At 51.3% G+C, this 23159-nt stretch overlaps 2 protein-coding genes across 3 annotated transcripts; one reads left to right on the top strand and one right to left on the bottom strand.

Annotated features, from left to right (window-relative positions):
• The first annotated feature begins 814 nt into the window (after positions 1 to 814).
• Positions 815 to 10104, top strand: Hipk4 (homeodomain interacting protein kinase 4). Its single transcript, XM_048440406.3, has 4 exons — positions 815 to 1567; positions 7201 to 7557; positions 8013 to 8861; positions 9608 to 10104. The coding sequence occupies exons 1-4, from the start codon at positions 1103 to 1105 to the stop codon at positions 9788 to 9790; spliced, it is 1854 nt and encodes a 617-aa protein (XP_048296363.3). The 5' UTR covers positions 815 to 1102; the 3' UTR covers positions 9791 to 10104.
• A 793-nt stretch (positions 10105 to 10897) lies between these two features.
• Pld3 (phospholipase D family member 3) lies at positions 10898 to 22246 on the bottom strand. 2 transcript variants are annotated; one of them, XM_048440420.3, is made up of 12 exons: positions 22091 to 22246; positions 21422 to 21512; positions 21238 to 21312; positions 21005 to 21147; positions 20427 to 20610; positions 18873 to 18987; positions 18666 to 18793; positions 17107 to 17307; positions 14265 to 14404; positions 12554 to 12719; positions 11484 to 11583; positions 10898 to 11383 (listed from the first exon to the last, which is right to left on the bottom strand). In XM_048440420.3, exons 2-12 carry the CDS (start codon positions 21446 to 21448, stop codon positions 11196 to 11198), a joined length of 1467 nt encoding a protein of 488 aa, XP_048296377.1. In that variant the 5' UTR covers positions 21449 to 21512; positions 22091 to 22246; the 3' UTR covers positions 10898 to 11195. The 2 variants fall into 2 exon arrangements, with proteins under 2 accessions (XP_048296377.1, XP_048296385.1); XM_048440428.3 differs by having other exon boundaries at positions 22077 to 22241.
• Between the last annotated feature and the right edge of the window lie 913 nt (positions 22247 to 23159).

The following is a 23159-nucleotide window of genomic DNA, read 5'->3' as shown; positions in this document are numbered from 1 at the left end:
AGACATGTTGCATTTGTTTGATTAAATAAAATTAGCCAAGGGTCAGGAGGCTGAGTCAGCAACTAGATGATAGGAAGTGGTAGGGAGGAGGTAAGTGTAGGGAGGCTCTTTAGTGGGGGCTGAACGGAAGGGAAGGATGCCCTTTTTTTGGAAGTGTGAGCAAGAAGAGAAGGTTAGCTACTTGCTATTCAGTCTCTCTGAGATAGCAAGATTTCACCTCATCCTTTGAATCTTGAGTTCTATAGCAATTTAGATAAAGTTTCCTTTAGTGGCCCAGATAGAGTTGGTGCCTGAGAGAACAAAATTCCCACCTAGCTGCCAGTGTGTCTGAACTGCTGCTGGTAGCTGCAGAGTTGCAATTGCAGGTTGGGACAGCAGTTGCTTAAGGTGCAGCCACTGTATCTACTGCAAAACAACAGGCATTCTCACACAGCACCTTTCTGGGTGAAGACTCAGGTCTGAGCATTCATTTCCTTGCTTAAAGCCTTCCATGGCTCCCCAGTGCCCAGTTCAAACTTTTTCGCCTGCATTCAGTGTCTTTACAATGTGCATCTTACCCTATCCATGCATCCTCTCTATGCCTTACATGCACACACACATATACACACACACTCGCTCTAACTTGAAAAATCTTTCTACACTCTCACATGATTGTAGGTGTGTCCCTATTTCTGAACACCCAAGGTCAATGAATAAAATCCCTGTGAATCTACCCCATCAGCTTCTCCAGGGTTCCGTCAGTGGGTGGGGGAGGGGCCCAGCCTGGCACCCCACCCCCCATTCTAGCCTAGGACTCAGGTCTCTAACAACAGAATCAAAGCCACTCAGCAACACTGGAACCCATTCAGGGGGGCCTGAGCCCCCTCATCCCAAGCCAGGAGGGCTTTGGGGGAGGGGTGCAGCCCCTGGTAGACTCATAGTGTGGCCAAGGGGGCCAAGGGGTGCCAGGGAGGCAGGGGCTGACCTCATAGGGAGAGACACGAGTGTGGTTATCTTTCCCCCGCTAGGAGGACTGAAGGGCCATCATCAGGGTGGGAGGTCTAGGAAGCCAAGCCAGTGGCTCAGGAGTAAGGGCGGAGTAGTGACTGGCAGTGAGGGCACCATGGCCACCATCCAGTCAGAGACTGACTGTTACGACATCATCGAGGTACTGGGCAAGGGCACCTTTGGAGAGGTGGCCAAGGGCTGGCGCAGGAGTACAGGTGAAATGGTGGCCATCAAGATCCTGAAGAACGACGCATACCGAAGTCGTATCATCAAGAACGAGCTGAAGCTGCTACGATGCGTACGAGGCCTGGACCCCGACGAGGCCCACGTCATCCGCTTTCTCGAGTTCTTCCACGATGCCCTCAAGTTCTACCTGGTCTTTGAGCTACTGGAGCAAAACCTTTTTGAGTTCCAGAAAGAGAACAACTTCGCACCCCTTCCTGCCCGGCACATTCGCACGGTCACCCTGCAGGTCCTGAGAGCGCTGGCTCGTCTCAAGGAGCTGGCCATCATCCATGCTGACCTCAAGCCTGAAAACATCATGTTGGTGGACCAGACCCGTTGCCCCTTCAGGGTAAAGGTGAGTGAGGTTGCCTGGGAAACAGCTTTGCTCAACCCCAGGATGCTCTGCCATCATGTGAGTCTCCCTGGTCAGTTCCATGATGTGGCTCTGAGGTATCCCTGATTTCCAAACTGCCTCTCCTTGCTGCTGTCTGGCAGTCTTCCATATCCCATCCCAATTCTTTAGTGTGGTTGTTGTTTTTGAGGCAGGGTCTCGTGGTACAGGCTAGCCTTGAACTCGCTGTGTAGCTGAGGACGTCTTGAATTCATCACCTACCTGCTTCCACTACCCAAGTGCTAGGATTACTGGTATGTGTCACCACAGCCAGCTCATTTAGTTGGTTTTTGGAGACAAGGTCTTATGTAGTCCAGGCTGGTTTGGAATTTGAGTGAGTCCTCCTTCCCAAGTATTTGAACTACAGGTATTCACCACCATGCCTGGCTTCTCCATCTCATTTCCAAGGTCCTCCATGCTTCCCCTCCAGGCCCTGAAGCCTCCCCAACCCTGCTCCATCCAGCTTCTCTCCCGTGGCTCAGGTCATGGCTGACATTGTAGTGGGGGAGACAGTACTTGGTAAGGAGTAACGTGTCAGGGGAGTGAGAAGAGGTGGAAGGGAGAGGGAGAGGATGTAGGGTATTGCTTAGCAGTGGGATATGGTAGAGGCTGAAATTTCCAAGAGGTGGTCAGGGAGGTGGCACCTGAATGAGTCTTGGGGGTCAGAGAGGGCCATGGGAGAAGGGACAGCCAGCAGAAAGGCCCGAAGGTAGGAGCATGTGGTGGTTAAAGATTCTAGCAACACAGGAGTTCTGTAGCGTTGAGCAGAACGATGGGGCAAAGAGGGAGGAATGAGATCAAGTAGGCAGGGGTGGCATTGTGCAAGGCCTCGTAGGCACAGTCAAAACTGGTTTGTTTGTTTTTTTGTTTGTTTGTTTGGTTTATTTTGGTTTTTTGAGACAGGGCTTCTCTGTGTAACAGCCCTGACTGTCTTGGAACTCACTTTGGAGACCAGGCTGGCCTTGAACTCACAGAGATCCGTCTGCCTCTGCCACCAAAGCACTGGGATTAAAGGCCTACACTACCACCACAGGGGTCACTTTGTATTTTTTTGATACAAAGTCTCACAATGTATCCCTGGCTGGCCCTGAACCTGCTATGTAGACCAGGCATGCTTCAAAGTCATGGGAGATCCTCCTGCCTCTGCCTCCTAAGCAAAGGGGTCAAAGGTACACACCAACATGCTGTATTCACAGATGGATTCAGAGTAGAAGGGCCTGCTCTGACTTAGGTGTTCAGTTTTTGAGGGGAAGTAGGACCAAGAAGGCAGATGGGGTGAGCCAAGTAGGAGTCATAGATAATGAGATATAGCTGAGATGTGTATGGATTGGGGCAGATGTGGAGCTAGGGACAACAGAATTCACTGGTGGGTTTCGCAGTGTGAATGAGGGAGGTTTCAGAGATAGTCAGGTGGTAACGTGCCTGTTGAACAAGCAGGAGAACCTCATTTCAGGTCCGTAGCACCCATATAAGAAGCCAAGTGTGACCGCTCACCTGTAATATCAGTACTGGGGAGGTAGAGACAGGAGGATTCCTGGAGCTTGTTAGCCAGCCAGTCTAGTCAATTAGCAAGCTCCATGTTCGGTGAGTGATCTTGTCTCAAATTATAAGGTAGAGAGTGATAGAGGAAGGCTAACTTCTGACACATTACATGTGTGCATATGCACACAAACATGTACACACACACACACTCACAGTGTAGAAAAAGAAGGGCCAGAAGGATGGCTCAGCCAGTAAAGGTGCTTGCTGCCAAGCCTAAGGACTTGAGTTCAATCCCCAGGACCTATATGGTGGGAGCAGAGAACTGACTCCCAAAAGTTATCCTCTGACCTCCACACATACACAGCTGCATTTGCATATTCCCCTCGAATGAATTAAGTCTAAAGAAAGAATGTGTGAGGGGGAGCTGGGCATGGGGCAGATACCTATACTTCTACCACTGCAGAGGCGGAGGTAGAAAGATTAAAAGTTCAAGGTTGTCTTTGGCTGTGTAGCAAGTTCAAAGCCAGTCTACACTACTTGAGATCCCGTCTTAAAAAAAAAAAAAAGTGGGGGAGAAAGATAGGATTCAACTGGGACCTGGTGGCCTAGGCATCTGTAAGCTAGGTGACTCTGGCCTCTGTTCTTGCCCCTGGGTGGGCACCTGAGCTGTCTCCTCCGCCACGTCCCACTTCTCCTGCAGAGCCTCTGTTTATGGCTTGTCAGCCTACACCGATACCCTCTGTGCCTCCTCCACCAGGATGTGTATTTGTCATCCAAGGCTCTGGTGATGACTGGGCGGGCAGTACCCAAGGGCGGGGCTGGACCAAAGCTGCCTACATTGTGCCTTTGGCCTCTTCCAGCACCCCACTGAATGTTAGAGACAGAGACAGGAAGAGATGGGTGTTTTTTCCCTGAGGGGTGGAAGGACAGTGAGCTAAGGAGAGATCTCTGTAGATATATATAGTAGGGCTCACACAGTGTCTGGGGGTAGTCACTGTCATCCCTACAGTGTTTTCAGAATGAAGGGACCCCACAAACACGGACTTACCGCCCAGTGTCACTCAAACTCTCGGGGATTCTGAGTCCCGACTAATATCTATTTCATGATCAGCCTTGTGGGCAGGGAAGCTGAGGGTGGTTGGGTGCAACTCTGAGCAGGAAGCTATGGCCTCCATCCACTGCGTTAGTCTCAGGGATTCAGTGAAACCAGCAGAGCGCCACCTGGTGGCGAGGGGGACAGACGGAGACTCCTGCCCGCTGCCCATGACATGCTGAGGGCCTTCTGGGTTTTGATAGTGTTGGGTGGTGAAGATCATAGAGGACTTGGCTTTCAGGGTGGTTCCTTCCCTGTCCACAACACAGAAATGAAGACAAAAACACTCAGAGATGACCGATTAGCTGTGAAGAGGCAACTGGAGACAGATAGACAGAAAGAGAGAGAGAGAGGCAGGCTGCTGAGGCAGGATCTTCGTGAATTCAAGGCCTGCCTCAGAAACTAAAACAGCCTCAACATAAACAGCAAAGGCCTAGTGTGACGGTACACACATGTAATCTCAGTACTTGACATGTGGAGGCTGGAGGATTACGAGTGCAAAGTCACCCTAGACTCCACAATGGGTATGGGATACATGAAACCCTATCTCAAAAGATCAAACACTATGCCTAGCATGCCTTTAATCCCAGGACTTGGGAGGCAGGGACAGGGAGATCTCTGAGTTTGAGGTTAGCCTGGTCTACAGAGTTCCAGGACAGTCAGGGATACATAAAGAGACCCTGTCTCAAAACAACAAAAAACCCCTAAACACTAATTTAGGTTTTTAAATTAGTTAATTAACTAACTAAATAAGTTTTTAAAAGGTCCAGGAGCTAGCTAGAAAGAGGCTCAGTGGTTAAATGCCCAGACTGCTCTTGCAGAGGGCCCATGTCAGGCTCCCAGTACCACACTGGGTAGCCTACAGCCAGTAACTTCAGCTCCGGGAGCTTCTAATTCTTCTGGCCTCAGCTGAATTCCAGTACTCATGTGCAGGCATGTTTTCAATGGCGTGCATGCACACGTACACCCAATTAGAATACATACTCTTACACTGAGTGGTAGTGGCACATGCCCTTAGTCCCAGCACTTGAGAGGCAGAGGCAGACTGATTTCTGTGAGTTCAAGGCCAGCCTGGTCTACAGAGTGAGTTCTAGGACAGGCTCCAAACCAAGGAAAAAAAAAAAAGGGAAAAAAAGAATAAAACTCTTATAGGGAGCTGGAGAGATGGTTCAGTATTAGTTAAGTACACTTGACTGCTCTTCCAGAGGACCTGAGTTCAATTCCCAGTAAACACCAACAATGGGATCAGAATCCTTCTTCTGGTGGGCATGAAGACAGCACACATACACATAAAATATATGAATAAATAAATCTTAAAAAGAAAAGCCTTTTTTAATATTATATCTATATTTTTGTTTTTTTAAGACAGGGTTTCTCAGTAGCTTTGGAGACTGACCTGGAACTCACTTTGTAGACCAGACTGGCCTCGAACTCACAGAGATCCGCTTGCCTCTGCCTCCCGAATGCTAGGGTTAAAGGCATTAAACCACCTAGCAAAAGAAAAACTCTTAAAAGGCTAGGAGCCTAGCTCAGTAGTAAAATATTTATCTATATACATGAGGCCTTGAGTTCAATCTCCAGTACCATGGAATACAGACATGGAAATAAAAGAAGGAAAATAGGGCTGGAGAGAGAGCTCAGTGGTTGAGAGCACTGACTGCTCTTCCGAAGGTCCCAGGTTCAATTCCAGGACAGTCAGGACTGTTTCACAGAGAAACCCTGTCTTGAAAAACAAACAAACAACAACAACAACAACAATGAAAGGAAAATCCTGATTGGTCTAAAACAGCCGCTTGTTTCTCGTTCACTTTTTCCTGAGCCCTACGATGTGTTGGGCACTGTTCAGACCTCTAGAGACATAGCCTTGAATGGAATACAAAGCTCTTGTTCTCATGGGACTGGAATTTTATTTCACTTTTTAATTATTTTATTTGTTTTTGTTTTTTTCAGGCAGGTTTCTCTGTATAGACCCCACTGTCCTGGAAAGCACTTTGTAGACCAGGCTGGCCTTGAACTCACAGATTCACCTTCTTCTGCCTCCCAGGTGCTGGGACTAAAGGTGTCCGCCACCACTGCCAGGCTAATTTAGTTTCTGTGTGAGTGCTTCTGCATGTATTATGGCTTTTCGGGTTACAGACAGGTGTGAGCTGCCATGTAAGTGTCGGGAACCAAATCCTTGGTTCTCTGCAAGAGCAGCAGGTGCTCTTCACCACTGAGCTACGCCTCCAGCTGCAGTGGGTTAAGTGCACACAAGCAGATCCTAAATTCAGATCCCCAGCACCATTAGATCTGGGCTTGGGTTTAGAAATCAGGGCTGAGGGGTTGTGAGGGAAGAAAAGAGGATGAAAAGAGCTCAGGGGTCTGGCAATGTTGCCAAAACAGTGAATTTCGGGTTCAGTGAGAGACCCTGTCTCCAAAAATAAGGTAGAGTGGTAGAAGATACCTACCATCAACCTCTCTCCCCTACTCGGGTACCCATGAGTGATGACACCCACCCGCATACGCACGAACCCCCCCCCACACACACACACATACAAGTGAAATATAGAGTATATGAAGTACTAGAATTATAGCTGGGAGCTGGGCATGGTTATACACACCTATAATCCCAGCCTTCCAACAGGAGCTCAAGGTCATCCTTGCCTACACAACCAGTTTGAAGCTAGCCTGGGATACCTGAGACCCTGTCTCAGCACTAGCCAACAATGGGCAGGGGATATGGGAGAAAGCATGCCCTACTATGCTCATGGCTCTGCACTGCAGGCGCATGTGGGAGGTGGGTGGTGCCCAACTATTATAGGCACAAGTTCAAGCACAGAGACTCAGAGACAGACCTAACAGCTAACCCAGAAACAATAGCTAGATGACAGAGAGAAGGACATTCATAAGGAAGGATTCAAAGGCACAGAGCTAGACAGATACAGGAGAAATAGAGATGAGTCCCAGGAGCGGCCCAGTCTGGCCACCCCCACCACTCCACCAGCCCGTCTACCCCGTGTCCCATACCCTCTGCCCTTCACAGGTGATCGACTTCGGCTCGGCCAGCATATTCAGTGAGGTGCGCTATGTGAAGGAGCCATACATCCAGTCCCGCTTCTACAGGGCCCCAGAGATCCTGCTGGGGCTGCCCTTCTGCGAGAAAGTGGACGTGTGGTCTCTGGGCTGCGTCATGGCCGAGTTACACCTGGGCTGGCCTCTCTACCCGGGCAACAATGAGTATGACCAGGTGCGCTACATCTGTGAGACTCAGGGCTTGCCCAAGCCCCATCTGCTGCACGCTGCCCGCAAGGCTCACCACTTCTTCAAGCGGAATCCCCACCCTGATGCCACCAACCCCTGGCAGCTGAAGTCCTCTGCCGACTACCTAGCTGAGACCAAGGTATGGGAGGAGCAGGCAGGGTGGAGACAATCTGTGCTGGGGTTGGGGGGGAGACTGCGATATTAAGAACAATCTAGATTAGACCTTGGGGGAGGACCAGAAGTTTGGGAGCTGGTTGTCAGACCTGGTGGGCCAACACATCTGGAGGGATAGAAGATCTGAAGGTTACAGTCATGTCTCTGGGTTGGACTGAAAGTATAGGTGAAGTGTGGAGCCTGAGTTAGGTGTCAGGGGGACATTAAAGAACAGAATCGTACGTCTTCCCTATGGAGGAGAGCTAGGGATTGGAGATTGAGGCTCTGGTGTGAGGGGCCAGACTGGGCAGTCCAGCAGCAAGACAGCTTCCAGCCATACGGGCAGAAGTCAGGGGCATCCCACTTGGCTCCCACGGCAGGTGATGTCTGGAGCCCCGAGTCTAGACACATCTCTACCTGGTCTCCCCCATGCCCCGTCAGGTGCGTCCCTTGGAGCGCCGCAAGTACATGCTCAAATCCTTGGACCAGATTGAGACAGTGAATGGTGGCGGGGCCATAAGTCGTTTGAGTTTCCCAGACCGGGAGGCACTGGCGGAGCACGCAGACCTCAAGAGCATGGTGGAGCTGATCAAACGCATGCTAACATGGGAGTCTCACGAACGCATCAGTCCCAGCGCAGCCCTGCGCCACCCCTTCGTGTCCATGCAGCAGCTGCGGAGTGCTCACGAGGCCACCCGCTACTATCAGCTGTCCCTTCGTGGCTGTCGTCTGTCCCTGCAGGTGGATGGCAAGCCACCCCCGCCTATCATAACCGGTGCAGAGGAGGGGCCTCCCTACTACCGCCTTGCAGAGGAGGAGGACACTGCAGGCCTGGGTGGTGTGGCAGGCAGTGGGTCATTCTTCATGGAGGAGAAGGCCCCGGGGGTGCAGAGGGCCATCGACCAGCTTGATGACCTGAGTCTGCAGGAGGCTAGACGAGGGCTGTGGAGCGACACACGGGCCGACATGGTCTCTGACAGGCTGGCCCCACTCAAAGTAGCCAATACTGGCCATCGAGTCCCTGATTCAGGCCCGGAGCCTATCCTGGCCTTCTACGGTAGCCGCCTGACTGGCCGCCACAAGGCCCGCAAACCCCCGGCGGGCTCCAAATCTGACTCTAGTTTCAGTAACCTTATCCGGCTAAGCCAAGCCTCACCAGAGGATTCTGGGCCCTGCCGGGGCAGTGGCTGGGAGGAAGGAGAAGGCCGCGGGGCCTCCACAGAGCCATCCGTCATCCCACAACGGGAAGGAGATGGGCCCAGCATCAAAGACAGGACTATGGATACTGAGGTGAGCAGGGTGCACAGACTGGCACCCAATCTGGGTCTTAGTCTCCCTAGAGCTTAATCTATGATGGTGCACAGGTAATAGGGTCATGTTTCCCACAACTGTAGCATTTGTGACCTCACACCCAGGCCCTAAGGTTCAGTAAACGTTGACACAAGGCGACAAGGCTCAGGTCACACTAGCACCCTCAGGACAGCTCAAGGCTTACACTAACTCTAATTAAGGCTGGGAAAGAAAATGGGCACCTAGTGATGGACCTGTTAAGAAACAGGCAAGGCTCTGGGTGGTGTGGAACCTATCATCCCAGGAGGTTGAAACTGGGGATCACCTCAAGGTCAAGTTTAGTTTGGGTTCCATAACAACACCCTATCTCAGAAACTAAACACTAACACCTCCTTCTTGCCCAAAAGGACTGGAGATTTAGTTTTGCAGTAGACTCCTTGCCTTGCCTAGTATCCACCCGTGAGGGACTGGGGACTCTCCTCCAGGGGCAGGTAGAATGCTTACCTATAATCCAAGGCAAGGAACTGGGACCCCAGGAGAGGCTGAGGGTGTGGCCCAGAGGCAGAGTTTTTGCCTAGTATGAGCCTGGTCTGTTCTGGCTCCTATCCCTAATCCCTAACTTCAATGTGGGAAAGCCTGCACGAGGAGTGAGGGCCTTTCTGCCTGCTTACCCTTTCTAGTAGCTAGGTACACACATCAACAGGTACCCATCCTTCTTGCTGATGTTCCTCTCTCCTCCCCCACAGCAGCCAGGCCCTGAGCTGATCTTCGATCCCAGCACCTGTCCTGGAGAGTGGCTGAATGAGCCAGAATGGACCCTAGAGGGCATCCGGGGGTCTCGAGCTCAAGGACTCCCAGCTCGCCATCCCCACCCACATGGGCCACCCAGGACCACCAGCTTTCTGCAGCATGTTGGAGGGCACCATTGATGGGGACCCCACCCCTATCATTTTTTGGGGTTTGAGCTAGCTGGGCTGGCATCCCCTCTTGCTCTGAAATGGTTCTTTAGAGCCATCCTTTGAACCCACAGATTATTCTTACAGAAAAATAGCTATCCAGAATGTTCCTATTTCCCTGTCCCTGGCAACATGCCTGTATCCCACTCTAAATGTTGGAGGCCTTCAGGTCTGGCCCGAGGCCCTGAGGCCAGTGAGTCAGGAAGAGGACTGCACCCCATTGGCCATGACCGTGCCTGGACCCGCTTGCCTCTGTGTATTTCAATAAAAAACTGTTCCAAACCCTGCTCCTGCCTGTTACCACTGAGTGAACCTGCACTACCCATATGGCCATGGTCTGCCTCTCACACTGTGACTGGCTGGCTACCAGCTGAAGCCAGAGGCCCAGCGACTATGGCATTGGAAGAGAAAAAGCTGTGTTGTGCATAGGAATCTGCTCCCTAAATAAACTAAATTAAACTTGGCATGGTGGAGTAGGTCTGTAATTCCAAGCACTCAGGAGACTGAGGCAGGAAGAGAATCACAATGACAATGTCAAGACCAGTCTGGGCTTAAAGTGAGACCTTGTCTCAAAAAAACCAAATCAAACCAAAACAAAATAAAATAAAAAGAGCAAGGGCTTGGCCCCTTGGGAACCTACCCTCAGAATGCTCTCTGTTGGACACATGTCCATCGGAGTTTGCATGAACCATTGACTGGTCCTCTGTATTTGCGGTGGACTTGGCATGCTCGCTTACTCACGCTCAGGACATGCTAAGTGTAAACGCACCGATGGGAATAAATTCAGACCTGGCACATGCTCTGGTGTTCAGATCTGCTGGTCTGTCTGTCATTACCCCCACCCCCACCCCATACACACTGGGATTTAGCAGTAGCTCTTCCCATATTGCTCGGGAGCATGCTCAGTACAACACATGCTGGTTATATGCATGCTTAGCCCATGCCTGCTAGTGTGGACACATACCACATGCCCAGCCCACGGCAGCTTTGTGTGCATTGCATGCTGAGATGGCTCCATCAGAAACCCATGCCACCTGTCCCCTAACCAACATCCTGTCTCACGCCACTCAGTTAAGCACAGGCTGTACAACAATTATTTAGTTAGTATAATCTTGGACCCTTTGCGGGGGTAGGCCAAAGGTCCAGGCCCAGCATGCACCCCCACTACTTTGTGGCCTGAATCTCCCTCAGCTCTGCTAGGTCCACAGGGGCCAGAGTGTCAGGCCAGCGGAGGTGGAGGTAGCGATGGGAACGCAGTGGGGGAGACTGTGGAGTCACGATGGGACAGACAGAAGCAAGGACATGGCGACAAAAGCCGGGACCCAAGGTTGAGTCCAAGGGGTCCTGGAAGGCTTTGGCCTATCCTTTGGGCCAGGCCTCAAAGCAGGCGACAGGCATTGCCCACGCTGTCAGCTGAGGTGTCAAGATCATGGCTGTATGGGGATTCCCAGTCTCTCAGGAAAACAGCCTCCAGCTGGCCGCGCAAGCCACCATGCCCATTCTGTGTCACCAGCAGGGAGGTGCCTGCTGTCTCTGTGAAGTAGCTCCCAGACCAGTTGGAGGTCCCTGGGGAAAAGGGGTAGAATAAGGGTCTGATAGGCTGGCCGGGACCTAGTACCCAGTCCCTCCCTTCTTTGGTTATGCCCGCGGTACTGGGGGCACTCACCAATGTACGTCGCACGTTCAGTCACCATGTACTTGTTGTGGTTGACACGGGCATAGGGGATTCGAGCCTGGGCTTCATCCGCGGGGACAACAAACAGTTTCTGCAGGGGAGAAGAGGACAGCAAGCTTGAGGTGCAAGTTGGGGAGCTGTGGGCAGCTCTGGGATGCCAGGGGAGCCATGCAAGTGGCATCTCCAAAAGATACTTGGCTGCTTCCTTGGAGTGTGGTGGGATCCTTGGCCCGAAATAGGGCCCAGTTCAGCTGGTCCTCGTAAACACAGGCTGAGGCGGGGGTGGGGGTGGGGATATGGATCTACAGTGACTCTTGTTCCATCCTGAAGCCTTGTTGCCAATGTCCCTTTTTCTAGAGAAAGTCTGTCTTGCCTATCTCTCTCCCTTCTGTTTTACTCTAAAGATTTTTAAATTTGTGCGCAAGCAAGTGTGTGTGTGTGCGTGAGCACACGTGCATGCGTGCTGGTGCCCACAGGGGTCAGGAGGATATAGGATTCCCTGGAGCTGGAGTTATAGGTTGTTGTGAGCTGCCAGCTATGGGGTGCTGGGAGCCAAAATTTGGTCCTTGGGAGGAGCAGCAATTGTTCTTAACCAGAGAGCCACCTCTGCAGTTCACAGACTGTCATCCTTCCTCCTTCTCTGCCCCTGGTTCTTTTAGACCAAGTCTTACTACATTTCCCAGGCTGGCCCGAATTCACCGTATAGCCAAAGATAATCCTGAACTTTTGATTCTCTTGCCTCTGCCTCCTAGGTGTTAGGATTGTAAATGCGGGCTCACCCCTGGTTAATGAGGTCCCAGAGATTGGCCCACAGCCATAGCACACAAATATACAGTGGGTGCTTTCTATGTCAGTCTCACCCATCCTGCCCCCTCCATGTGACTCCCCACCTCAGCGATGGACCTCTGCTCTCTGCGGACCCTAGCCAGCCATGATTCATAGTCTTCCCCCTCACGGCTCTACACTCTGGGTCATCCTTGTCATGACACTTGTGGCTCACGTCGGCCGTGTCCCCAGGACCTGGCACAGTGGAAAAGGGGTGGTCTGGGCTGGGTTCTTACCACCTGGATGTCAGAGTGAGTGTGGTTGTCACGAAGAGCAGCCAGGGAGAGCAGGAAGGACCGCATGGATGGCTCCGAGTGCCCCCAGCAGCTGATGAGCAAGCGCACTTTGACACCTCTTTCATAGGCAGCCCGACGCAGCCCGTCGTCAATGGCCGGCCAGAACCTGAAGTGCAGCAGGAGGAAGAGGCAGGGTTTTCTTTGTATTTTGTTTGGCTTTGTTTCTGCAGGCAGGGTCTCTCTGTGTAGCCCCAGCTGGCCTCAAACTCACAGAGATCCACCTGCCTGTGTCTCCCGAGTGCTGGGATTAAAGGTGTGCCACCACCAGCACCCCCTGGCTTCTTCTTTTTAATTTTCAAAAAGATGCATTTATTTTTTAAGGAATTTAATGCCGTTTTAACTATGTGTAGCTGTGTCTGCGTGTAGATGTGAGTACATGAGCAGCAGTGCCTGTACACGACAAAGGCATCAGATCGCCTGGGGCTGGAGTTACAGATGATCACAGGCCACTTGACACGGGTGCTGGGGACCAAACTCATGTTCTCTGTTCACACTGCTGAGCCAGCCCTAGACCTTACCTTCAGCTTTGGGGTTCCCAAGCCCTCTTTCGACATTCTCATATTCCTTTCCTCTTGTTCCTGGCTACCATTTGGGTACCCCAAAACCCATCCTCCCATCTTTCGTTTTGACACAGTTTCACCCTATAACCAAGGCTTGTCTCCATCCTCCCATCTCAGCCTTTCTTTCAAAGGATGGGATTAACAGACATGTGCTGCCACACCCGAACTCCACTCATCTCCTGAGTGTGTGTGTGCTTGTATGTGTGGGAGAGAATGTGTGCACACACGTGTACCTGTGTGAGGGAGAGAGAGAGTGTGTGTGTCTGAGGGTGAGGGAGGGAGTGTATTGTGAGGGGGGAGAGAATGTGTGTGTGCGTGGTGGGAGAGAGAGTTGTGCACACGTATATGTGTGTGTGTGTGAGACAGTGTGTGTGTGTGCATGTGCGTGAGAGTGTGTATGTGTGTATGAGGGAAAGTGTGTATGTGAGAGAGAGGGAAAAGAGAGCTTGTGTATGCACGTTGTGTGAGGGAGAGAGAGTGTGTGTGTGTAAATGTGTGTGTACTCACTGGAATTACAGGCAGTTGTGAGCCACTTGACATGGGAGTCAGGAACAACGTAGGTGCTGGGACTGAACTGAGCAGCAAGATTCTTAACTACTATGGGATCTCTCCAGCCCTGACCCACCTTACTTTTTCAGACAAGGTCTCCTGCTGAATGTGGACCACACCAATTGAGTTAGGGTGGCCTTCCAGTGAGCCTTTGGGATCCATCTGTGTCTGTTCCCACGCTGGGGTAAAAGATGGATGCTGTCATGCCTAGTTTTCATCTACGGTGATGCTGGGGATCCAAATGGGTCCTCACTCTTGCTTGGCAAGTGCTTTACTCAGACTTCCTCCCACTTCTCTTATCTTCTGACCTCACATGTAATCATCCAATCACTCCCCTGTCCCACCCCTCCTTGGTGACACTAGGGGTGAGCCTGGGGCCTCTTGTATGCTAAACAGCAGCTCTGTCACTGAGCTACAACCCTTGCATCCATATTTCCCTTGTATCTGCTAGCCTGCCTGGGCCTCCTGCTTGCTCTCAGAGCCCCCTCAGCCCTCCTGTCACAGGGACTCCCCATCCTGAGCCTCGCCCCCACCCAGAGTACCTGCGTGGATGGGAGAACTCCATGGTGGGCAGGTAGTTCATGACTGCAATGTAGATGAAGCTGCGGGCGTTGTCTACCACGTTGAGCAGAGCCTTCAGGTCTGGGGTGCGGCCACTCGGACACAGCGGTGGAGGTGCACTCTGGGGGTGAGGGGAAATCAATACACGTGTCCTGCCAGGGGCAGCATCACAGTGGACCAAGTCCAGGCAATTCACAATAAACCAGGTGCTATGGGGCTCACTAAAAACAGCTCCCATGAAGGGAAAGATAATGAGCATCTGGTTTGCAGGGGAGAAAACAGGCTCAAGGAGCAAGCTACTTGCTTAAAGTCACGCAGCGAAATTAGTACAGCCAAGATGGAAGTGCTTGGTTCCAGAATTCATACAGTTGGGTGGGTTCTGATTCCGTAGCAATAATGTCACTTTGTTACCTGGAGACTTGCTTGAAATGTAAATCCTCCTTTTTCTCTCTCTTTTTGGTGTGTGTATACATATGATACATGATGTGACGCTCGTTGCACATGTGTCGCAGCGTGTGCGTGGAGGTCAGAGGACACCCTTGCGTGTTGGTTCTTGCCTCCTGTTTGGTTTGAGGCAGGGTCTCTTTGCCACCGTATCTCCAGGGGAGCTGAGATTACAGATGTGCATGGCTATGCCAGGCTTATGTGAGTTCTGGGGATTTGAACTCAGGCCCTCATATTTCTACAGCAAGTGCTTTCTCCACCGTGCCATTCCCCTAGCTCCTTATGATTTTGTCATTGTTTTTGGTTGGTTGGTTTTACTGGAGATAGGATCTTATGTAGTCTAATTGGTCTGTAATTTCCTATGTAGCCAGTATAACTAGGAACTCTTGATCCTCCTGCCCCCACTCTCCCTGGTGCTAGAATTACAGGCAGGTGCCACTTCTCCTGGCTAGAGACAGGGCTTTAGTGACACCTTCAGCCAACTACCGTGGAGATTTTGCTCTATTCTGTCACATCCAGCCCTGATCAGGCAACTCCTCATGTGTCAGGGGTCACAACAGGCCCTTTGCTTGGGTCCCGAGGGAACTACAAGTCTAAAAGTGGAAGTGGTCACGGAAGAAGGAAGTGTTCATCGCTTTGGAAAACAATGGTTACAGAGGGCACCCAAGATCTTGTTTCCCTATATCCATGATTCATGACCATGACTCTGGGCTTGATGACTTACTCAAGGAGTAATACAGGAAGCCCCAAATTGCCTTCCTCAGCTGAAAAACGTAGGAATAGCTGAAATCAGTGGTTTTGTCTATCACGCTCAGTAACTGCCCCAGGAAAGAGTCAGTGCAGAGGGCGGCAAATTCGCCTACAACCCATCACTCAGGAGGCTGAGGCAAGAGGATCAAGGGATGGGTGTAAGCTTGGGCTACACAGACCTGTTCCAGGAGAAAAAGAGGTGCGCACTCTGGCGGTGCTGGCACTTGGGAATTAGAAGCGGGAGTGTCAGAAGTTCAGAAAGTTCCAGGATTGCCTGACCTTGCCTCAAGAAATAAATACATAAATAAAGAAGGGCTGGCTCAGTGGTTAAGAGTGTGTGTCTTGTTCTTGCAGAGGATTGGAGTTCAGCTCCCAGCACCCACATGGGACAGTTTACAGACCCTGTAACTTCAGCTTCAGGGAAAGCCAGTGCCTCTGGCCTCCGTGGGCACCCTCACTCATGTGCACATACCTATATATACACACATAATGAAGAATTTTTTAAAAAGAACAGTTGGGTGGTGGTGGCACATACATTTAATCTTAACACTTGGGAGGCAGGGGTAAATGGAGCTCTGTGAGTTTGAGGACAGCCTGGTATGCAGTGAGTTCCAGGACAGCCAGGGTTACATAGAGAAACCCTGTCTTGGAAAAAAAAAGACAATAGTGAGGTACACCATGTGCTGTGTGTGTGTGCGTGCCTGTATGAATGCACAAGCACAGGTATGTATTTATACATACATGCTTGTATGGAGGAAAGAGGTCCACAGCAGGTGTCTTCCCTAATCATTCTCTACCCTTTTTTTTTTTTTTTTATGAGACAGGATTCATCATGCATCCCTGGCTGGCCTGGTCAATAGGTAGACCAGGCTGGTCTAGAACTTACAGAGATCTTCCTGCCTCTGCCTCCTGAGTGCCGGGATTAAAGTGTGTACCACCATGCTTGGTCAATAAAACAAATTTTGGGAAGAAAAAGAAGAAGGAGGAGGAGGAGGAGGAAGAAGAGGAAGAAAAAGAAGGAGGAGGAGGAGGAGGAAGAGGAGGAAGAGGTAGAAGAAGAAGAAGAAGAAGAAGAAGAAGAAGAAGAAGAAGAAGAAGAAGAAGAAGAAGAAGAAGAAAAAGAAGAAGAAGAAAAAGAAAGAAGAAGATTGGGCACGATGGTCCATGCTTTCGAGTTCAGCACTCAGCTGGCAAAGACAGATGGATTTCTGTGAGTTCCATGCCAGTGAGGGCTACATAGTGAGAATGTGTCTCCAAAACAAAACCAAAACCCCCAGCAAAGTTGTTCAAGATCATCCATAGATGCATAACTCAAGGCCAGCATGGGCTGCATGAGACCCTGACTTGTAAACTAAGTAAATCACTAACTGGAAAGAGCTACCGTGGCTGGTTCAGACATTATCGAGGGGTATCTGGACCCGTGTGTCCTTCACACCGAGGTTGGAAATGCCGGGATATCTGTTTCCCAGGGGAATCCAGTGCTGAGGGAGCTTGAGAAATAGCCCAAGTTTTTGACCAAGGGCGAAGTCCAGTCCTCCCTCCTTAACAAGCCCCAGGTAGGCTTTGAGGGAGGCCGCAAGTGACAACGTGTGGCCAGGAGCACGTGAGGACTTGTTTCTCCCAACTTACCGCCAGGTAGGCCAGAGCTGGGGTGCCATTGAGGCAGATCTCCATTGGTGTCTCTTGATTGTAGCGGGTGTCAAAGGGCCGTGGCCAGGTAGAAGGGATGGAGCTACCGGCCTGCCCTAGAAACCAGTAGGCCTCAAAAATCTTGGTCAGGTCTCGAGCGAGGCAGCTGCAGTTGTACATGACCACGCCCAGTTCCTTGACCTGTGGGAGAGCAGTTCTGAGCCTGGGCACCTGGCGCTCACTGATGACGGGATGACGTGTTCTACCTGCTGCCTCAGTCAACTCTATCACCCACTCTTTCCCTGCACCTCCACTCTGAAGTGCTAATGCCCGAGAACTTAAAAGTATAGCCACAAACTTGACTTCTATTTTGAAAGAAACATTCAGTCATTGCAAAGCTGCACGGCTTTTATTTCCTTGGGGCACTGGGTGCTGAAATTAGGGCCTTACACACAATAGGCAGGTGCAGGCCTGCAGCACTAAGCCCGGGGAGCTACTTGTTTCTTAAGACTTTACGCCTGTTGCTTCTGCCCTATGCCAGCCAGCTCCAGCTCAGCCTCAGGTGTTGGCTCCCCAGACTGTGCCAGGCATTCCCCTGGGAAGAAAGACAAGCACATGGGAATGTGTCTTTAGTATGTCCCTGCATAGCTGTTGAGATGAGGAGTCAAGGGAAGTATTCACTGGGGTGAATTAGAGTCATGTCTCTTCTGAGTCAGTCCCTCTTGTGCTGGTCACTGCTGATGCTTCAGGCAGATTTAGCTATCTCCTCCTTTGGGGACCCTTCCCTAAGACCTCGGGTTGGGTCAGATGTCTGCTTTAGACTGCTACAGTCAGCCCGCTGTGTTCCCCACTCCAGCTCTGAGCTCTGCTTGTGCCTCCTCATTCCACCCTAGATCCTCTCTCTGCCTCAACTTCCCCATTCTATCCTTGATCACCCTGCCCTTGACACCTTCCAACCTCATCTCCGAGCTCCCGCCTGTGCTTTCCCTCTATCCCACCTCATTTGACCCTCTACCTGCCTATACCCCTATCCTGCCCAGACCCTCTGTCTGTACCTCCATCCCATGCTGGATCCTATGCCTGTACCCCCATCCCACCCTCAACCCTCCACCTAGGTTCCCATTTTGTACCTGATCTTTGCCTTTACCCCCACCCCACCCATGACCCTCTGCCTGCACCCCCATCCCACCCTGACATGGCTTGTACCACCATCTCACCCCAGTCTTTGTTTCTTTCCCATCCTGGCCCTGACTCTCTGAGTTGTAGCTGCCTGGTGAGAAGCCAGGCTCCACACTGAATTGCACATCCAGGAAACCTACCTGTTACCCCCACGTTCCCAGAGTCCCCCGGGTCAGAGATGGGCTTCAAATACACACAAGAAATGTACAATGAAGGCCAGGTAAGTGGATAGGCCCTCCAGTGCTCTGTGTCCTGGCAGCTGCCAGCAGGACTCAGAGGGAGCCCTAAGCTGCTGTAGGAAAAAGGTTCAAGGGCTGAACCACAGAATGTATAGGGAAGTGCAGGAGGAGGCAATGAAGGTGGGCAGGGCACACACAGACCTGGGTTAGAGAGCGCCAGTCCATGTTAGCACTGCCCAGGTAAAAGTGGGTCTGATCCACCACCCAGAACTTGGTGTGCAGGACACCATGGGTCAGCTTCTGCATGTCCACCATGCGGACTTGGGCACCTGTGACCAACAGCAGGGACAGTAGTCAGGGGCCAGCATGGGCAGCCTCAGGCCCGCCACCCTTGTGTTGCCAGCTCACCACTCTGTAGCAGGGATTGCAGATCAGCCAGAGGTCCATTGGGTTTGCTCACAGCGATGCGAACCTTCACACCTCGAGGTGCCAGAGCCTGGAGCTGCTGGAGAACCTCTTCACCCTGTGGGAGACAGCTACTGAGGGGCTGGGTCAGCCAGTGCTCCAATATCAGCCTCACAGTTTCCCCCATAAGAATGAACAGACTTCACTTAAACCTTAGAAGAGTCTCAGATTATGACACCAAAACCCTTTATCTTTCTTTGTGTGTGTGGTGCTGACACAGAGCCTTGTGCATGACTGGCAAGTGTTCTACTCCAGAATTACATACACAGTACCTTTTTGTTTTGTTTTTTGTTTTTTTCAAGATACAGTTTCTCTGTGTATCCCTGGCTGTCCTGGAACTCACTCTGTAGACCAGACTGGCCTTGAACTCACAGAGATCCACCTGCCTCTGCCTCCTTAATGCTGAGATTAAAGGCCTGTGCCACCACTGCCTGGCTAACACTCTCCTTTTTGTAAAGATTTTATTATTGTGTATATGTGAATGTGTGTATGCATGTATGTATACACATATGTGGATGTCAGAGAACAACTTTCAGGAGTCAGTTATTTCCTTGTGTGTTCCTGGGATTGAATTCAGGTTGTCAGGTCTGTGTGGTAAGCAGTTTTACCTGCTGAGCCATCTTCCCAGGCTTTTCTATTTTACTTGAATACAGAATCTCCTTAAGTTGCTCAGGCTGATCATAAACTTGATTTGCAGCAGGACTTAAATTTGTGATTCTCCTGCCTCAGCCTCCAAGTAGCTGGAACTATCAGCATGCACCACAAGGACCAGCTTCCAGAATGATGGGATTCCAGAAGAGCACCCACATGCCAGGATTAACAATCACATCTCCCCCTTACATACACCCTGGAGACAGGGTTTCTCTGTGTAGCCCAGGCTGTTCTGAACTGGCCTTGAACTCCCAGAAATCTGCCTGCCTTTCTGCAGCCCGAGTGCTGGGATTAAAGGCGTGTGCCACCTTTAATCTCAGACTATGACAATCGTATCTTAACAGTAAACACTCAGAAAGAGCGGAGTCTGTTCCAGGCACTGGACTAAATGTGCATGGATTAAGCTCACCACGTCCTCACAGGAGCCTAGCAGTACAGCAGCAATTTTCAGATAAGGTGAGGGCAGCCTGGGAGGAGAGGGGAACTGCCTAAGGTCACACACAGCAAGGAAGGTGGCAGCCAGGCTTGGGCTGGACCAGAACTTGTTCCTTCTTTGTGTGATAGATTCAGGGTGACATCTTCAAGCCCAATTCATCCTAACCAAAGTTGCTCCTTGACATTCAGAGGCCACCAGATAATCAGAACCCCCAAACACCACCCTTCCTTTAGAAGGCTGTCTGAAGTCAGCTATTACTAAACACCTGTGTCCAGTTAGCCTGTAGGACACTCCCACCTGTCTCCAGGGTGGCAGGAAGTCCCTCCCCTTCCTCTCCATTATCACCATTCCCACAGCCAGTTTGGAGGTGGGGGAGGGAAGGGGTGGAGGTAAGCGAGGCTTGTGGGTACCTGCTGAGCAGAGGGCTCTTGAGTGTGGGTGTCATTGTTGGTGAGGGTCCAGTAGAAGGACGCGATGTCCAGACTGCTGTGAGCACCGGCAAGGAGGCCCAACCAGGCCTGGCCAGTGGAGGGGTTGCTCGTGGTGGCGTTGGGGAACTCCAGACCCTCAGGAATGCTCTCCACCAGCACGGCTCTAAAGGTATGGAGGACATCTGTCAGGCACAGAGGGCCAGAGACGACAGGTTGGACAGAAAGGCTCGGCTGGCTCCCAGATGTTGATGGAAGTCTGGTATGTGTGTGCCACTGGTCTGTCTAGAGGTGTGGGAGGGATTCGTGGTGTGTGTGTGTGTGTGTGTAGATGTAGATGAGGGATGCTATGCCCATGTGTTCACAGACCTGTATAAAGGATGATGACGCTGTGGCTGCCATGGAAACAGCGGGGGGGGGGAGTGGGCATGGACGTGGGCACACACAACCCCCTCATCACAGCACTGGGTACACCAAAGCGGATGGTACTCTTGCAGGATTAAGTGCCTCTGGGCTGGCAGGACCCCTCCCATCCACCATCCAGCTCTCCTTCCACTTACTCGCAGGGGTCATAGCAGGGGGCTGGGCGCTGGTTGGGTCCAAACAGATGCAAGTCCCCATATTCCCATAGAAACAGCTGAGTCATCAGGGCACCAAAGCCCACCACTGCCAGGATGAGGACCAGCAGAACCCAGCGGGCTTTCTGTGGGGGAGGGGGAGGGAGTTGTCAGCCTACACAAGGTTGGTCACCACAACAGTCTGAGAAAGTTCAAGGGGAGCAGCTTATTCCTACCTTCTCTGCTGCCTTCCATGCCTCGATTTCATTCATGGGCAGTTCTCCTGCATGCTCCTCCACAGGGACCTTCAACTGAGGGATTAGGAAGGGATGATGGGAAGTGGGAGTAACAGGATGGTTTGGTGGGTCTCCTACCCTTCAAAACACCCAGCCCTCCCCACTAGCCATCCCATCCTCCTACCTCCTGGTACATCAGTTTAGGCTTCATATTGCCTGGCAGCTGGGAGACTGCAGAGCCGAGGCGGCAAGGTGGGTGTGTCGGGGACTGGAGGCTGGGGAAAACAAAAAGCAGGCATTGTGTGGGGCGGTCTGGGTTTTCGGGGGGTATCGCAGAAAGTGGATGGTCTTGAGCTTATGAGATCAACCAAAACCCTCTTATCCGAAGATCACGGGGGCCCTTGGCCCTGTGCCCGTCACCCCATAAGGAGGAAGCTGGTCACTGGTCAGCAGGGATGTTGAAATCCCTGAAGGTCCAACGAATCTGCTTTTCCTTTTTTTCCCCTCACTCCAGTGCCATCATCCTGCCACCTTTCAAAGCCTTCAGCTTGTCTGTCATTAGCACCCACGTTGTTCCCCATCGGCAACCCTTTTTGTTCCCTGCTGAGCTCGAATCTAGACTATTCCAAAAATACATTCCTAGCTGGGGGCCTGTGGAACCCCGAATCTCTGTGCCTGGTTCTTCTCAGCCTTGGGATGACTCACGGAATGTTCCAGGTGTAGCGTCTGCCTAGTCCCAGGTAGACCTACCTGACCAGACACCTGAGGTTCACTGCCCAGGGCCATCGCGGCCTCCCGGTCCCCACACTCCCACACCCAGCCCCCTCCCTAATACGTACGACCCCGGTCTTACTCCGGCGGCGGCTGCTACCTCGGTGGGGCCCCAGCTTCTGCTGAAGCAGCTGAGTAGGGACTGGAGGAAAGAGAAGGCGGGACCTCCGCGAACCACGCCTACTGCAGCGGGGAGTCTGCGCAGTACACGCAACAGTTCCTCTGCCGTGGGGAAAGGGGTAGTCTCCAGCAACCTGGTGAGGCGTGTATGTGGGGTGGGGGAAGCATAGAGTTGGGGGAGTATGGGCTTCGTCATGCGCCACCCCAGTCCCACCATACCCCGAGAGAGACCGAAAGTTGGAGAAAAAGAAATTCTCACCCTTTTCCTGATCTACAAATGTGAATTTTTGTACCACGGCCACCTAGTGAAAAACAAGTAAGATTAATCTTGAAGACACTCATAAGATAAAATGGGGAGATCAAGGTTGAATAATGTAACTGAAAGAGAGGGGCAAGCTCAGCAGAAGACAGCACACGCAATAGGATGGGAAACCGGTCGCTGGTGGCCACAGTGGTGGTGGATTTTCTGGTAGTCTGTTGAGACAACGGTATTTCTTTTAAGTCAACTATTTTTAGAGATTAAAATAAAAAAAAAAACTCCGAAATTTCTGGAGCCCACATTCTATTCAAGCCGGATTTGAAAAAAAAAAAGACAAAAAAAATCGTTCTTTTAATGCTGTTTATTTAGTTAGGTCTTTTGGAGCTGAGGCTGATGCAAATCTGATTTAAAGCTAGAGAAATAAAAAGTGGTCCCTTCTCACTTCTCTGCACCTAGCCAGCCCCAAAACGCACAGGAAGTGATAGAGACCAGCCTGCATTGCTATTGAGGTGCTCGAATAGCCTGTGGTTGCCTCCAAAGGATGGCTCTCTTGGTTTGTGTGTTTGTGTTACACGTACACATACAGCCCAGGGCATTATAAATGCTCTACCAAGGGGCTACATCCCCAGCCGACTTTCTTATTATTAATTAACATTTTTGGGTAGGTGGAGAGTGGTTTTACACAAAGTCTCATACTGTAGATCAGGTTAGTTTGTAACCCATTGTATAACCTAGACTGATCTTTTAGCAATTCTTCCTGACTCTCCCAAGT

This window comes from Myodes glareolus, chromosome 1 (genome assembly GCF_982192425.1).
Source record: "Myodes glareolus chromosome 1, mMyoGla1.1, whole genome shotgun sequence".
Classification (NCBI taxonomy): Eukaryota; Metazoa; Chordata; class Mammalia; order Rodentia; family Cricetidae; genus Myodes; species Myodes glareolus.
Note: the sequence above shows the minus strand (reverse complement) of the source record. Positions and strands in the feature narration are given on the sequence as shown.